This window comes from Chinchilla lanigera, unplaced genomic scaffold (genome assembly GCF_000276665.1).
Source record: "Chinchilla lanigera isolate Chin_1 unplaced genomic scaffold, ChiLan1.0 scaffold00112, whole genome shotgun sequence".
Lineage (NCBI taxonomy): Eukaryota > Metazoa > Chordata > Mammalia > Rodentia > Chinchillidae > Chinchilla > Chinchilla lanigera.
In genome coordinates, this window is record NW_004955513.1 from 2,121,124 (window position 1) to 2,137,100 (window position 15,977).

At 55.9% G+C, this 15,977-nt stretch overlaps 1 protein-coding gene across 3 annotated transcripts in view; it reads right to left on the reverse strand.

The window, feature by feature from the left end:
• Ak8 (adenylate kinase 8) overlaps positions 1 to 15,977 on the reverse strand; it is a 116,283-nt gene that overhangs the window by 51,937 nt on the left and 48,369 nt on the right. For 2 of the 3 annotated variants that reach the window (XM_005408390.2, XM_013506605.1), the window contains exon 10: positions 14,680 to 14,769. The exons of the other annotated variant lie outside the window; for it this stretch is intronic. In XM_005408390.2, coding sequence (XP_005408447.1) covers positions 14,680 to 14,769 — 90 coding nt within the window. The remainder of the gene's footprint in view (positions 1 to 14,679; positions 14,770 to 15,977) is intronic. 3 annotated transcript variants of the gene reach the window in all.

A 15,977-nucleotide genomic window follows, 5' to 3' on the forward strand; every position in this document is an offset into this window, starting at 1 on the left:
TACATTGCTGCGACTGACATTTTCCTGGAACACGCCTCTCTTCCCAGGCTCATTAAATGTCCTATGTTGCTAATGTACTGCGTTCCAGCAATTTGCACTGCATTCCTGCACTTTGCACTCATTTTCCCAGAAACACTTGGTAAATATTACCACTGTTAGCTGTGCGGCCCCAGGCGGGTGCAGTGTGCGGCAGTTGCTCTGGAAGCTTCTGCACGGTGCTCCCCCTCCTGACCACCGTGGCTCTGTCCGGGGGGGGGGCCCAATACACACATGGGAAGCCCCCAGTCCCCCAGTTGACAGCCAGGGGACACTGAGGGTAAGATTTGCAAAAACTCACTCCCAGCTGCCTCCCAGTGGCATGAGGTGTGGGACAGCGCCCTGATCTCCAAAGAACCCCGGGCTCATTCTAAGTATTTGCATCTCCGCGGTCTTCCTCTCTCCTGTCTTTCCATCCTTCTTCCGTAGTCCCTAGAAGGGGCAGAAACGGATTCTGCTTTGAGGAGAGCACCTGGCTGTCCAGCAGGAATGAGTTGGTAGGGGTGATACCGTCTCTTCCCCTGCTTATCACCTGTGGTGGCTCCCGTGCTTCCAGGACAGGGAACAGTCTCCAGGTGGCCCCCCCATGCCTGGACAAGCCTTTGGCCCCCACCTCCGGCCACCTGGGAAGGCTCCCTCCCGGGAGTCTCTGAGGACTGCACCTGTACTTCCTGACCTCTCCCACTTGCTATCAGCATTCTGGGAGTTTCTTTGGCCAGTTCCTGGCTCTAACCAAGACAGTGGGGTCCTGAGGACAAAGGGCCAGGTCTACTTAGTTTTTCAGTGTCTGACACATAGCAGAGGTGAAATACACCGGCAGGCAGTTTCTCCTTTCAGCAAACCAAATACATTAAAACGAATTCTATGGACTCCATGGAAGAGAGCGGAGACCTGGGCCCTGGGTGCTCCCAATCACGCCTCATCTCAGCCTCGCTGGCTGCTGGGAGACAGATGCTTGCCTGCTGGTGAGCCTGGAGCCTTAGTTGATGAGAGAGACGACCGAGGGATTGAGAAACCTCGCCTAGATCTTTGGGTGATCACTCCATTTATTCCAGGGTTGTAAACCCAGAGTGCCTCCCCCTAACCCCATCCTTGTCTACAGTCCAGGGCAAATGTCGAGGGAGGGGACACCACGCGAGACTTCTCCTGGAGCTCCAAGACTCCTAAACGGGACCTGCTCTGTTTTCTACTTGACCCTGTGAGTGCCTGGGCTGTGGAGCATTTCCTGGTCCAGAAACCTATGTTCTCTGTCAGGATAAACAAACCCACCACAGACACTGTGGGGTCAGAAGCTACCATAGAACTTTCCAGTCTAGATCTGCCCTAAATACTTAGGGATGCTCCACCTATAAAAGAAGCTGCTACAGAATATGCCTTCCCAGTGCTGCATCCCGTGGGTAGCGCTGGATGGAGGCTGAGCTGGCCGGGAAATCACACTGGGGGCACAGGACACCTGCCCGAGCCACGTCCTCGTGGGAGGGACAGACAGTATCCAGATGGACAAACCACAGGGCCAGAGGGTCACCAGGGAGCAAAAGAACCCCATGACACTTGGTTGCTGGTTTGGCTGAGCCGTGGAACAGGTCACGGGTGGATCCAGCAGCTGTGACCTTTGACCTTGTGGCCTTTGACCCTGTAGCCTCATTTCTAAGCATGTGCACCTACAAGACTGGCACAGGTGGGCAAAGATGTCCGTGTCAGGGTCATTTCCAACGGTGACACCCGGAATGGGTGCAGAATGGATGAGAAAGCAGCATGGCTTGCAGCAAGGATGGACCCTCTATCCAAGGAGACCCAGGCTTGTGAAGCACAGGGCCCATGCTGGAGTGGGCACAGGGCATGATTCAGTCCAGCCCTGGCTGGAAAGGCCCAGGGACGCAGCAGGGCTGGGGGCTTCAGAAGAAGGAAGATGGGGAAGCAAGTGATAACCCACAGGCTCCACTCTGACCCCAGACCCAAGGGAGCCGCTGTCTGCGGGGAGCAGGGAGACACAAGTTCTCGACGCTTCTTGGAAGGACTCATCCACCACTTAGTCAGTCACCGTGGCCATGGTATTTATTTAATTCCTGTCTTCCCGCCCCTGCCTGTGAAGGTGGGGGTCTCCAGAGTGGTCGGCTTGTTATTGAGCTTCAGTACTTTAACACTGGATGGATGGACGGACAGACGGACAAAGGGTGCCATTTCTAAGACCTGGAAGGCTCTCTATTTCTTCCAAGGTTCATGGGCAAGAGAACTACGGAGCTTTCCTCACCAAGCATGGAACGGGGTCCTGGGGGACGGAAACCAGCCCCTTCCCTGCCGAGGTCGTGAAAAAGGAGCCCAGGGAAGCCCAGAGAATCCATGCTGGCAACTAGGGTTGGGGGCAGGGGTCTGGTGCAGTTGGGGTGGGTTTCAGGCCCAGCTGCGCGGCCGTGGTACTCTCGTTCCCACCCACACCCTCCGCTCTGCCTGCCAGCTCAGCAAAAAGGTGGGCTCTCTGGACAGAGCTGTGCGTAGCCCCATTCTGCTGCAGGGTTAAAGTCCGCGTGATAATGTGTCCATTTATCCTTTATCCTCCTCTCGGAGAGGCTTTGCATTGCTGGGCTGAAGTCTTTCACCATTAAGTCAGATGCCTCGGGCTTGATTTCTGGGCCTGACAGTTAACATCTTACCCTTCAGACGAGCTACTGCCAAGGGCTACCTCTTCGGAATGTCATGTCAGCCCTGAGTTCAGCCAAGTGCAAGATATGAGCGTCCCATTATTTCATGAGGCCACAACACATGATTTTGCCTTTTCTTTTTTTTTGCTCAAGGTCTTCCATGAAAGATGGCATCCTTCTAGTGGACCTCGAGATTATTAAAATCTCAACGCGCTGGTTCCCTGCCAGGCTCTGAGCGCTCAGCACGGGGCTAGGTGGGCCATGGCCCCAGGTGGGATGTGACCCCAGGACTCCCGCGTCCCCTCCTGTCTCCAAGGCCTTGCATCAAGCTCCCTGCTGCACACCCATCCTTCAGCTTCGGTCAGGACAAAGCACCAACCAAGCCGGGCCGCCCACGAGACGGACCAGGTGGGCTGACTCCTCCCAGGCGGGCGGCAGGTCTGCTGTGGTCCAGCTCAGACAGCTGAGGATGGGAGCCAGGGCTGCAGAGAGAGCGCCCGGCTGCTCGAGAGTTTGCACCAGCAACTGCAGTGCTGCGTGCTGTGCCTGGCTGCCACCTGCTGTCCACACTGCTGAGCAGGCCCTGGGGACCAAGACTCCCCCGCCATTCCTCAGTGTCCCTGGCCGAGGCTAGGCTGTGACTTGAACACAGGGTGGTGGGCTGGGGGTGGGGGTGACTGGGGAAGGTAGGACAGAGCGCAGGGGAAAGGAAAGGGCTCCCTCTGCAGGCGTGTACAGGTGACTGACTCTAACCCGCCTTGAAACCCGGGGAGAATCAGGAGGTAAGCAGCTCACCACGCACCCTACACACCCGCTCACTCACAAGCCCACCTGGGCAGGCTGTGCACCCACGAGACACACACTCTCCACACACACACATTGCACACTCGTGCACTCACCTACAGATGCCGCTGCACACACGCTTCACACCCCACACGCCAAGCACAGGCTTCGGGCATTGACACACACTAGATCGCACACACACCTATACACACAGCACCCCACAACTACACCCTCCCCAAAGGAGAGTCCCCACCAGGCCCAAGGCGATATCAGGTCCATGGAAGCTGCTGGAACCTGCCCCTGAGCTCCTCCGTCCCTGAAGGGGTCCCCAGGGACCCAGGTGATCTGGTCTGAGTCCTTAGAAAGAGACCAGGACTGTGGAGAGAAGACTGCTTCCGTTTCTGTGTTCATTTCCATTTCTGGTATCCTGATGTTCGAAGGAAAAATAGTCACACACACTCCCAGCCCAGATCTCTCCCCCAGCACCCTCAAAGCCTTGTCCAAGACTTAGGTTGGATGGGCCCCTTGGGGGTACCACTAAGCATCACAGGGATACAGTGAAAGCTAAATTAATGGTTTCCTGGAGAGCATCGCTCTCTGGATGGTGCTGGCTTCTGGCAGCCGAGGCCTGCAAGCCCTGCCCTTGGTTGTAACCAGAAACCCAGTGTCTGAGAAGGACCTGGCCCAGGTGTTTCTGTAGCGATGCAGTTTGTTTATTATGCACTGCCACCTGCTGGCAGATTGTGGATCCTGCATGCCCCCAAGTGGGCCTTTCTAATGCCAAGTGGAACATTTTTAAAAACCTGTCAAGGGAGACGATGGGGAGAAACTAGGATTGTTCCATGGCTCACACTGCAGTTCTGCAGGGGGCGAAACTGGCTCGCTATGGCCGGCTTCTTGGTAAACGAGTCACTTGCCCCAAGCGAGTGGCTCTCTCGCTGGGCTTAGGCTTCCCAGCTACAAGATTAAACAGATGCCTGCTAAGGCTCCCTTGGTTTCTGAAAGTCTGCACTCTCACATCTACATGCTTAGTGACAACATTTGAAATTGCTTCAAAGACAGCTGTACCAGAGAATAACAATGTTTTAATGTTGTTTTTTTAAAATCCACAGAAATACATTAGCCTGGGACTCTGGACAACTGCTGGTCCCTCTGGGGCTCTCACACCTTACAGGGTGGCAGCCAACTTCTACCACTCCTCCTCTGCCAGGTCCTCTTAGCAAGAAGCGCAGGAAGATCAGCTGCTTGCGGTGCTGACACACCCGTGCCTGGGTGCGGACATATCAGTGTGGCGCTGTCTAATGACTGCTGGGCTCTAGACTCTGGGCATCACACATGCTGGCCAAGTGCTCTACTCCCTAACTCTCTCTTTTTTTTTTTTTGGTACCAGGAATTGAACTCAGGATCTTGCCCTTGCCAGGCAGGCACTGTGCACACCTCTAACTCTTAATGAAGTTTTAGATGAGGGAAAAAAACACATACACTAAAAAATAGGCACTCTTCTGCCAGGTCATCCCAGCACTTGGGAGGCTGAGGCAAGAGGGTCACTGTGAGCTTGAGGCCAGTCTGGGCTACATAATGAGACCTCACCTCAAAAAATGAAAACAAAAATAAAGCAACGCTCTTCCCTAGATAACTGGTATTTCACTTTGCACATTGACACGACTTACTTAACAAAAATGTTTAGCCACACTGTGTATAATGACTTGATAAATATTCTTATTTCCAAATGCACTGTTGCATATTTCAGTGGCAGCTGAGCATCTCCAGGAAGATGAGGTCAGCCTTGCATACATGAAGAGGATTACCCTACGGGCAGTGTACTGGAGGTACACCGAGATCACAAGGGGTGAAGTGGGCTCCACGGGTGAGTGTGTGCTCCGTGCAGTTTTATTCCTCCCACATCTCAGAGGCAGCAAGGATGCTGCTGTCCACACAGACTTGCGGGGGGGAAAGTTAGGAACTCTGGGCAAAGCGGGAAAGGAGGCCCTGAGCCCGGGGTTACGGGACGGAGAAGACAACGGTGAGTCTGGTGACAACCGCACCTGCTGCAGTGCGCACCATGAGCCTGCTTCCGGCCTAAGCACGTGTTCATTCCAATACAACTGTTAGTTGGCATTCCCGTCATGCAATCCTTTGAATGATGTCTTGATAGCACCCTATTTTACAGATTGGGAAACTGAGGCACAGAAGGAAGAAGTAATTTGCCCAAGGTTACACAGCTACCAGGCAGGAGAGCTCAGATTTCAACTGAGCCACTGCAGCTCTAGGGCGGCTTGCTGAAGCTCTGTGCTCTGTCCCTCCTCTACCTTGTAGGAGGAAGAGGACACTGCAGTGATGAGATCAAGAGCCAGAATTCTGTCCTCTCTGCTCTTCACGGGAGCCTGCCCTTGGGGAGCCCCTTTACTTCCTGACCAGAGCTTTCCCTGCAAAGAAGAACAAGACTAGATCCTCAGGTTGCCGCAGAAGTCACTGGATGGTCCAGGTCCTTAGGATGCTAAGGTCTGCTCTGCCTCCCAGGCAAGCTGAATGCTCAGGTCAAGCCTTCCCTGGTGGGGTGAGCCACACACAGCCTTACCTTCTTGCTACCCATCCCTGAGTCTAGGCTCTACTCATGACCAGCTCAATGAATAGAATCCCGCCCCCCCCAGCAGAAGTGCATTCTGGGACTGCTTACCTCTCTTACCCCAACCGCCACTGCCTTTGGACCTCCTCCAGTGCTGTTCTAGGGGAAGCCAGTCACCATGGAAGAAACTGCCACGCCACGAGGAAGCCCAGCCAACCACGCAGAAGCTTCAGAGAGAGCTGCTGGTCCAGCCCAGCCAGGCCAAGCTTTGTCCCAGGCACCAAGCTGGAATGAGGGATCTGCTGGGCTCCCCAGTCCCAGCATACAACATGTGGGGAAGGAACACGGAAGCCATGAAAACCTGCTTGAACCCATAGCCAGGGCCCCAACAGGCCAGCCCAGCTCTCAGTGGTTTCAGCCACACCAGCTGAGCCCAAGCCAGCACACAGCAGGGTCAAACCTTCCTTGCTTAGCCCTCTAGGTGTCTGCACAAGAAGAGAGCAAGAGATTAAAACAATCCATGTACGAAATATTTGTGTATCCAAAAGGACTTGCTATCACTGCCCTTCCTACTGCCGCCACGAGGAGGGTGACAAATGCTGCCACGATCATCATGCTGGTAAACAATCAGCACTCGTTTGCTGTGACACACAAGGCACAGTGCTGAACATCACAGACACGCTCCCACTGCACACAAGTAGCCAGCCCATGAGTCTGAAACGATGACGGGAGCCCAGATCTTGGAGGACAGGAGAGGCCTGCCCAAGGGACACAGCAGCGTCCGAATGGGAACCAGAAAAACAGGGTCTCATCCACACAGATATGCAGGCTGCACAGGGCACAGTCTGGGCCCAGGTGCCAAGGGAGGCCTGGTGGGTCTGAAGGCCCACTCAGCTGAATGTCCACTCAGGCATCTCAGACATGAGCTGGGCTCCCCTGGGAGCCATGCCAGTGTTGGGGACCAAGGAGTCACCCACGTGGAGCAGACAGCACAGGCAGAAATGGGGGCACCAGCACACGGGGGAATCCGTTCTGCGGCCGAGCTCTGAGATGGGGCGGCAAGGAGGGGGAAGCTCTCCCCAGGATGCCGGGGAGGGACGGCGGGAGAGGACGGTCCCTCCTCCGTACTCGGGAAGGCTCTTCCTTCTTTCCGCCCGCCCCGCGTTCCTCTGCCCCCACCCTGCCAACTGCCCTGTCTCTGTCCGTCGTCCACGGTCTCTCACTGCCCCTCGTGACCCCCTTGTCATTTGGAGCCGCACAGACAGGTACAAAGCCTCCAGCTGTAGCCCTCGGGCTTCCCTCCCGCCGCATCCAGCAGGCTGTGCCAGGCTCCTTGCACAGGAAGCCTCAGCGCTGGCGTGTAGATGACAAAGCCCCGCAAGCCTTGTGTCCCTGACCTGGATCTGTAGGTCTAGGGACCGCAGGAGGTCACCAAGGACAGTCGGCCCTCCACAGTCTTTTCCCAGCAAAGCTATGTCGCTGTCCGTCAGCCAAGGACACCCCCAGAGGGAAAGGGGCTTCCGCTGCACCTGCCTTGGACATCTGAGGGGCTCAAGTGCAGCTCCAGCCGTGCCAGGGCTGCCCAGGGACCTCCAGCTGGAGCAGCAGTGCTGAGCCTCCGAAGGGTCCTGCCTGTCCAAGGCAATTTCACGGCTGAGTGCACTGGAGGTTTCGTTCTTCTCCAAGGCCGCTGAGCCTGCTCTCGGAGAGGGAATCGCATCCAGAATCCCCGATCAGAGCAGGAGGACACCTTGCGCTTCAGAGCTCTCCGGAGACTTCCCAGAGGTGTCTGGGTCTGGCTGTGTTCAAGGCTTTTTAACTGGATGCCTGGCGCAGAGCCAGCACTTTGTGCACATTCAGTGCTCAAAAAAAAAAAAAAAGGCTTCCCCTGTGGGGATAAGACAGAGCCCGGACCAAGCATCCCTGACAGCCTCAGTTTCCCCGCTGGACTAGCCCGTGGAAAAAAAGCTTTGCAACCTTCCCGTGCCAGGCACCACCACTGCGGTAAAACATCATTTTGGTAACATGGAAAGAGAATGTGCACTTTGGCAATGAAAGTCTAGTTAAAAACATAAAAATAAAAACAAGGCGCTGGGCCCCCCGCGGGGCGTGAACCTGTTGCTCGGGGGAGGTGCTTGCACCCGCTTCACAGATCTGTCCTCAGTAATGGGCCCCTTGGCCTCGGAATGCAAACAGCACTTTTACGCCCGCTGCCTTTTTGGCTGGCGTGGCCACGGCCTTCTCTCAGGCTGGAGAAGACCCCTGCCTATTTTCCAGAAGGAAATCTTTGTAGCGGTCCCAGTGGAGAAGTCCAAAGTTTGACTTGAAAAAAGGAGCTACTTCAAAAGCATTGTCAGGCGAGGTGAGGGCCCCTCGGAAATGCATACATTACGGGGGGCATCCATCAATCAACCTCCAGGCCACCCTCCAGCGGGGCCTCTGGCTGGGGGACTCGGGGACACGGGCCAGCACAGCCGGAGGAGGTGAGGCGAGGAAAACCCCCGGCGAATAAAAAAGTAAATTAATGTGTTTATGACTCGCCGCTTGGGCTGGTGTGTGTGTGTGTGTGTGTGCGCGTGTGTGTAGAAAAATGAAAGAAAAATGTAGAGTTTTTTTTCAATAATAAAAAGGGAGTTGCTCTGCGGGGCCCCTGAAGCTTGTGAAAAATTAAACTCGACGGATTCAAACTGTCCTATTTCCACTTCAAAAGGGAAGAGGCACTGAGCTCTTCCCAACTTATCTTCAAACGCCCAGCACCCTAGAAAGTTTCCGTAAAAAAATAAAGGCTCCTGTTCCCCCAAGCACTGTACCGGTTACCGTGCCCACCGTCTCTCCCTCCACTAATTATACCCCTGTGAGTCTATTAATCAACTGGTAAATTATTTAGCGAGGCGCGCACCGTCTCCGGCTCCTACAAACACAGCACACTCGCAGGCTTGCTGGGAGCGGGCCTGGGCCCCCAGGGCCTCCCCTCTACAGGAAGACAGCTCGCAGCTCTCGAGGCTGCGTGCTCCAAACAAGAAACAGCTTCCACTTACCTCCTCAGACAGGAGCTTTACTTTGTCTTTCAACTCTGCAACTCTTTGCAAGTTTTTAACAAAAGAGAAAAGCTGGTCTATTGTTGGGTCTTTAGTGTGCATTTAGTGATGAGAATATTAATTCCCCCTAAAAAAGGAAGCGCTGTAGCTGGCTCTGAGCCCGGCCACCTGGGACCTGGGCTCAAGGAAGGCTCTTGAAACTGCTCTTAATCATCACAATTTGGGGCTGGTGGGGTGCACTGGGGTGAGGACTCACTACCAGAGAGCGTGTGAGTTAAGAGTCCTTCACTCCCTCAAATCTCCTGCCTTTTCTCATTGTACGAGGCGGTGAGGGGCCCTCCGCAGACGGGACACTCAGGACATAGAGGGCTGCAAGGCAGGGACGTGGGTGCACCTCTGTAATGATCCGCTTTATCTCTTCTACCAGGGCTCTTGCTTCTAGGGAGCGGTATTACTCTAACTAAATAGCTGTGCTCTCCCCTCAAAGTGAGCTCACACCCAGAGTGCACTGGGGAACTGGGGCTTTACTGGACGTGGACTCCCATGGCTGTGAGCCTGGAACTGGACCTCGAGCCCATGCGGCAAGGCTGGGGGCAGGCGGGGGGTGGGGGCTCTCCTGCTGCTCCTGGAGGGACAGGAGATGGAGAAGCTGGAGTCAGACTCAAGAATCCCACTGTCGGGGATGCACACTGGCTGGCACGGCCCTGACGGGACCCTTCCAACACGCTCCGAGCATGCTGCAGTGGATCAGGATGAACATCTCCACACATAGGGCAAAGACCAACCAGGATGCGATGCACCTCTGGCTGTTTTTAATCTCGTCCCTGGGCAGCTGTTCTCCAGAGCAGGCCCAGGCAATGTGAGAGGAGAACAATTACCAGAGCCAGGGTAGACACCGATGCCCCCCGAAACCAAGGAGAGGGTGGCGGGTCACAAAGTAGACCCCAGTCTGGAAATAGGTTGTACCCAATGTCAGCAGCCACGGGACCCCAGTTGATGGCTGAAATTCCCCTGAGGCAGACTAGAAACGAAGCACGCAGCCTTCCCTGGGACGGGCGAGCTGGGCAGCGGAGAGAGCCCGCCAGGAGCTGGTTTCGCATTTAGTGAGAACTGGGAAACCAGACGTTCCAGTGGGCAGACGCCAGGTCTGCTTTCCCAGAAAGCCTTTCGGAAGGCACAAAGCCTTGGGGGAGGGGGAGGCCACTGTGAGCCCGCATGGATTTGAGCAAAGAACTGAGGCCTAGCAGCTACTTTGCTTGATTCTGGAGAGGAAACGGTACCTACACGTTCCTGGGGTACACAGCAGAGACGGACTCCATCTGGCCAACAACTGCATTCCAGAGGGGCGGAGAACTTGCTTCTCCAAAGCCCAGTTTCCGACCCCGGTAAAGGTGACAGCTGCCCAGTGACGAGGGCCGCAAGATCGAAGCCGGGCCTGCCTGAGGCGCAGGCCGAGCCCGCGCTCTCACTGACGCTGCGGTGGCCGGCGGGAAGAGCGCCACGCACGACCCTGGGGAATAAATTCGCTCTGTGCGCTGCGCTGGAGTCGGAGTGGGTTGAGGAGGTCAGACCTATATATTTTAAAGCCCGGGGCACAGAATAAGCATCTCCCCGCCCCTCTGTGCACCATGCCGTCGCCGAGAGTCTGAAATCAAGGGGCTGAAGAGGAGCTGCGATGGGGCCCTGGGGTCCTTTGCCCAGAAAATGTGGAAAGATGGGAAAACAGCCCCAGTATTAATTCTGCTGCGGATTCGAAAGGTGGAGGTGTGGGCAGTGCCTGTGGGGGCCGAAAAGGAACACCCCGAGTCTGCAGAGGTTGAGGCGGGGACACAGTGTCCCGAGGCCCGGTGGGGGATAGAGCTAGTGGCTCTGTGGCGGGAAGACGGCATCTAGAGCTCCCAGGCCAAGCAGGGACAGCGCCCAGTGAGCGCTTCGAGGGCGGCAGAGTGCACGGCAGCAGCACTGCGGCGTGTCTCCGGAGCACACACTCCAGTATGAGTGGCAGCCACATGAGCCTGTGACGCCAGGTGACAGCGGAGTCCCCATGGGGCGGGCGAGTGCCCAGAGGGGCGCAGGAGTGTTCCCAGGAAGGGCACTGCTGTTTGGGGGGTGCTGAGGATGGGGTCCCATGCCAGGCGGCCAGATGGTAGGATGTGTGTCGTATGCCACCTCCAGGGGTACCGGGGGCCTCTGATCCACAGTGATGGGGCTTTCTGCCCTTATTGTACCCTCTGCTCCTGAGTGGCGCTCCCTGGGCCGGTGTGAAAAGTCCTGACAAGAAGCAGGGGCTGGTGCCCTCTCATGTCAGGAATGCTGCTGGCACCTGGGGCGGTGGACCCGAAACGCACCTGGGATGCTGAAGAGGGAAATCTGAGGTGCCTCACTGGCCCCCAAAAGGCACGGAGGAGCAATCACAGTCTGCTCTTCCGGAAGTCCAGGAAGTGTTAGGGGATGCACCAGCCTGTCCTGAGTATTTCAGGAGGGAGCCTCTGCCCCAGGGTGGGGCCGGCAAGACTCCCTTCCACTGCTGCCTCCACTCGGCCAGAGCTCTTCCTGTCCCCCGAATACCTGTCCTCACTCTCAGGATGTGGCCACTTATCAGAAGGCTTTTGCCAGGCCTGGCCTTGGAGGGCCCAACCGTGACCTCAGATCCCAGCCAATCATACACTTGCTCCACAAGAGCGCTAAACTCAGGGGTGGCTAATCATTGCCCCCAAGCCCCAACAGTGGTACCCTTGGGGGCTGGGGGACCCCTGAGTCACAGATGTCACCGACTCCAGGTGGGAAGCCTAGTGGCCCCACTCACAGTATTTACTCAGTTAAGCCGGGCTGTGGTCGGCTGGGCGGGTGCCCCGGCCTGTCTGACTTTCCCTTCACAATCGAACGCTGTGCAGCATCGTTTAGATGCTCTTCCTGTCTCCGGAGGTGGCGGGGAGCAGCCCCTGCAGCCTGGGTAGTGGCGGCCAGCTCCTCCGCGAGCAGAGCGCTCGGCTTTCCCAGCAGCTTCTCCACAGCCCGCTAATGAGGCCCTGTTAGTGGTTATGAATGCAAATGCATTCTTTGTCATCCCTGCGAGATCGGGACTATCAAGGTGACAAAATTTATTGCTTCTGTTAGGAAGATATGATATTGGTTGTTGTTGTGTCTTTAATTTTGTAGGAAGAGCAAAAGTATTGAGCTACATAGTCTAAATAAACACAAAGCAGTGGAAACCAAAAAAATAGCGTGAAACATTGAAGATCAAAGCTATCTGGGTCTAAGTTTAGAGGAAAGTGGTAACTGTGAACTTAGCCTCCTTTGTAATCACCACAGAACAAAAATCAAAACTCCTCTGCAACTGGACCACGTCAGAGCACTCCGTGGGTTTGTTCTGGGTGAACTAGGCCAAGGGTGTACAAGGTCAGTGTGTTTGGGTTGGGGGAACTTCATTTTTGTCTTTATAAAGGAAGTAACTAACCATTGTTCCCACTTACTCCCTAGATATAGGTGGAAGGCATCAAAAACGCGGAGCTCATATAGGACAGCTGTGAAGGCGTGCGCCCAGCTCCCTATAAGGCAAGAGAAGATAAAGCTGCCAGGTCAGGCAGGAGAGTAGAGGAAGGAGCCAGGAAGGCCAAGTGTTTCTGACCCCATAAAGAACCGACAGCCAACATCCTAGTATGACCTCCTCGCTGACCGCAACACTCCAGGACATTTGGGACCTGAAAGCTGTGATGAATCGCTGTTTTCCCAAACAATGGCTAAAATACAAAATTATAATGTGTCTTGAAGTACATAGATGAAATACAGGACATAGGCTTGAAGAAAAATTAAGGGGGCCAAGGAATGCAGGGGGCTTCCAGGCGCCGGAAAAGGCCGGAACAGTCTCTCCTAGTGCTGGGGAAGGACGCAGCCCTCACAACACCTTGACTGTAGGACTTCCGACCTGAGAACTGGACTGCTAAGTGCATCACAGCAGCAAGGCACCCAAACGCCCCAGGACAGCCGGAGATGGCAGAAGCAGACGCAGGAGGGGATGGGAGACAGTGCTGTGCACCCCCTTTGTGAAAGGGCATTGTTCTCACCCCGTCCCTGTTTACCGAGGATTGGGGATGTTGCACACCTATGTATGTCACAGAACAAGCACCATGGTAGTATTGAAGGACTGCAAATTTGGGAGCCACTTAAACTGTTCCTTTTTGTAATTTAATATTCTGGAAAATCTTTCAGATGGACAGAAAACTGCACAAAGAGTCAAAGGATACCTGCAAGCCTTCCCCAAAACTTGCTGGCTGTTAACACTGCCTCACTGGCTTGGGCCTTGCCTTTGTTTTTGAACCAGTACAGGTTGTGTTTGTGGAGAACAAACACAGCTTCCATCTAGTTATGAAGAGCATCACACATGGCAAAACTGGGTACCACATAAACCTCCGTTACTTTGGCATCACTCCTCATTTATTCAGCCTGTCTCCTGTGAGGCGCCTGTAGCCGCCACCACTGTCACCCCAGTCTGGAGCCTGGTGTTGCTGGAGAGAAATAAGGCGGCACTGGGAGTTCTGTGGTGGCGGCTGCTCTTTCTGCTGCTTTTTGTACCAGCAGCCGCCCTTTAGCAGCCAGTGTCATGACTTCCCTAAGGCAGGGTTTCCCACCTCCCCCTTGCCATTGATTGGCCAGGGGCACCGAGGGCATGGCGGTCCCAGGGGGCCACGTGACTGGCGAGGACGGCACCCAAGCCCGCGCTGGTTCCCACACTGCTGGGAGCTCCTGGGTGTGGCCGCAGTGACGTCAGAGTGGCCCACTCACCGACCTACCAGATCACTGCGTCCTGTGCACCCGACTCACCTCGAGCTTCACCCTGGGGACCAGGGCATCTGGGGGGGGCCTCCCGAAAGCCACGTCAGGATGCGCCCCCAGGGGGCCCTCCCGGCTGATGGTTAGGAGCAAGGGGGACTCCTCATTACTGAACTCTGCTGGGCGAATGTCCCAACCAGTGCACGCGTTGCCCAGGAGGACGGCTGCATCGTAGGGCACCGTTTTCTCCGCGGCATCGCAATTTCACGTCAGATGGGATAACTCAGCCGGCACGATTGTGCTGTGGCACTACAACACTTCACGTGAGAGGAAGACGTGGCCAGGGGAGGGTACTGCCCCGGGCGCGTGTCCCGGGGCCTCGCAGAGCGCAGGCCGTGTGGCCTTGGTAGCTCAGGGTTTCTTCTCTGTGGCCTGGGTGTCCTTCCCGAGACTCAGACCTGCGACTGCTCAGGCTGTGACGACCCAGGGGACCTGGGAGCGTGATCTGGTCCTGATCCCGTCAAACCCCTGAAGACCAACGGCCGGCCCAGGCGCCCATGGGCGATGCCTCTCCTCCTCCAGACCTCGGCTGCGGACTGCTGTGCCCCAAATGGGGAAGGAGGCGGAAGCTCCGGGCCCTGGCTCCAGAGGCTGCCTGTCACCGGTTAGCAGTAGCAAGCCTTCTTGGGAAGCAGGGACCCTCCAGACCCCTAGTGACCAGCAACCACATCTGCAGGCCCCCTCGCCCGGCTCAGCCTGGGCGCCCGGTGACCTCCCGAGGAACGAGCCGCGGGCCTTTGGTGACAAGCACACCCAGCTTGTCAGCTGCCGCCCTGAGCCCCCCTACCTGTCATCCCCTTTTCAAAGAAGGACCGGATGAGCTCGCCCAACTTTGACTGGTCTTCCACGGCCTCTTTCAGCAGTTGCCCGCAGCAGACTGAAGGAGAGAGGAACAGAAAGACCACAGAAACGTTAAACAGAAGGAAGAATGTGGAAGGAAGGAAGGAAAGAAGGAAGGAAGAAACCCCAGTGCAGAGTTAACGGCCGGGGAAGGGCTGCTGGGAAAACGGAAAAGGCTCTTCCACCCCCGGGGCTGCGCCGAGCAGAAGTCCGCATCAGAGAGGAGCCGGGCGGTGAGAAAGAGGAGGGAAGATGTGGAACAAGAAGGAACGCATCCAGCGAAGGGCCACTGAAAATGGACGGTGCGGGAAGACACCAGTGAAGATGGGCGGGTCTCAGCGACACCGGGGATTGCTGAACAGAACATCGTGCTTGCTGTGTCGCTGTGGAGGGCTACTCAGTCCTGAAAGCGTCACAGGGACAGGGTGGCTCCACAGTCCTCCCGGTGGGCAAGGGAGTACAGGGTCAGTGGGCCCACAGAAGTGAACCAAGCTGGGTGTGGTGGCAGAAACCTGTCATCCCAGCACTCAGGAGGCTGAGTCGGGAGGATCGCTATGAGCTCGAGGTGAGCCTGAACTACATGGCGAGAGCCTGTCTCAAACAAGCCCTCACAGAAGAGGACCACTTCACATACCAAGTGGATGCATTCATAATTAAAAGGCAGCAGCTGGAGCTACCTGGCCCACTGCCACTGTCCTCTTTGGATGTGTGCCCACAGCAGCAATGGACTTTCCATTCCGCCCCACTGTGACTCCAGCCCTGGGCCAAGGCCAGCACGTGGGAGTGGACGGTCCACAGGAGCTGAATGAACCGAATGAACAAGCACAGGCTTCCATCTCTTTGGTTGGGGAGCCCTCACTACTTAGATCTAAAGTGTCCCCTACAAGTCTCATGTGTTCAGAAGTGGGGCTTTCAGAAGGCAACTAGGCCATGGGGATGCAGTGCTCATCGGGGACTCATCCATGCATGAGTTCCCAGCTGACGGTGCTGTGAGGAGCTGGGGCCTGGTTGGTGCCCCGGAAGGGTGCCTTCTTATTCCCAGCTCCACCCTCCTCTCCCTGCTTTCTGGCCACCATGGGCTGAGCAGCTTCTTCCGCCAGGCCCTTCCGCCATGTTGTTTCTGCCTTGGAGCCAGTGACCATGGACTGAACCCTCTGAAAACGACAAGCTAATAAATCTCTCCTCCTTTAAACTGTAGGGTGTTGAGCATCTGTCCCAGTGAGACAGGAAAGTGACAGATACAAC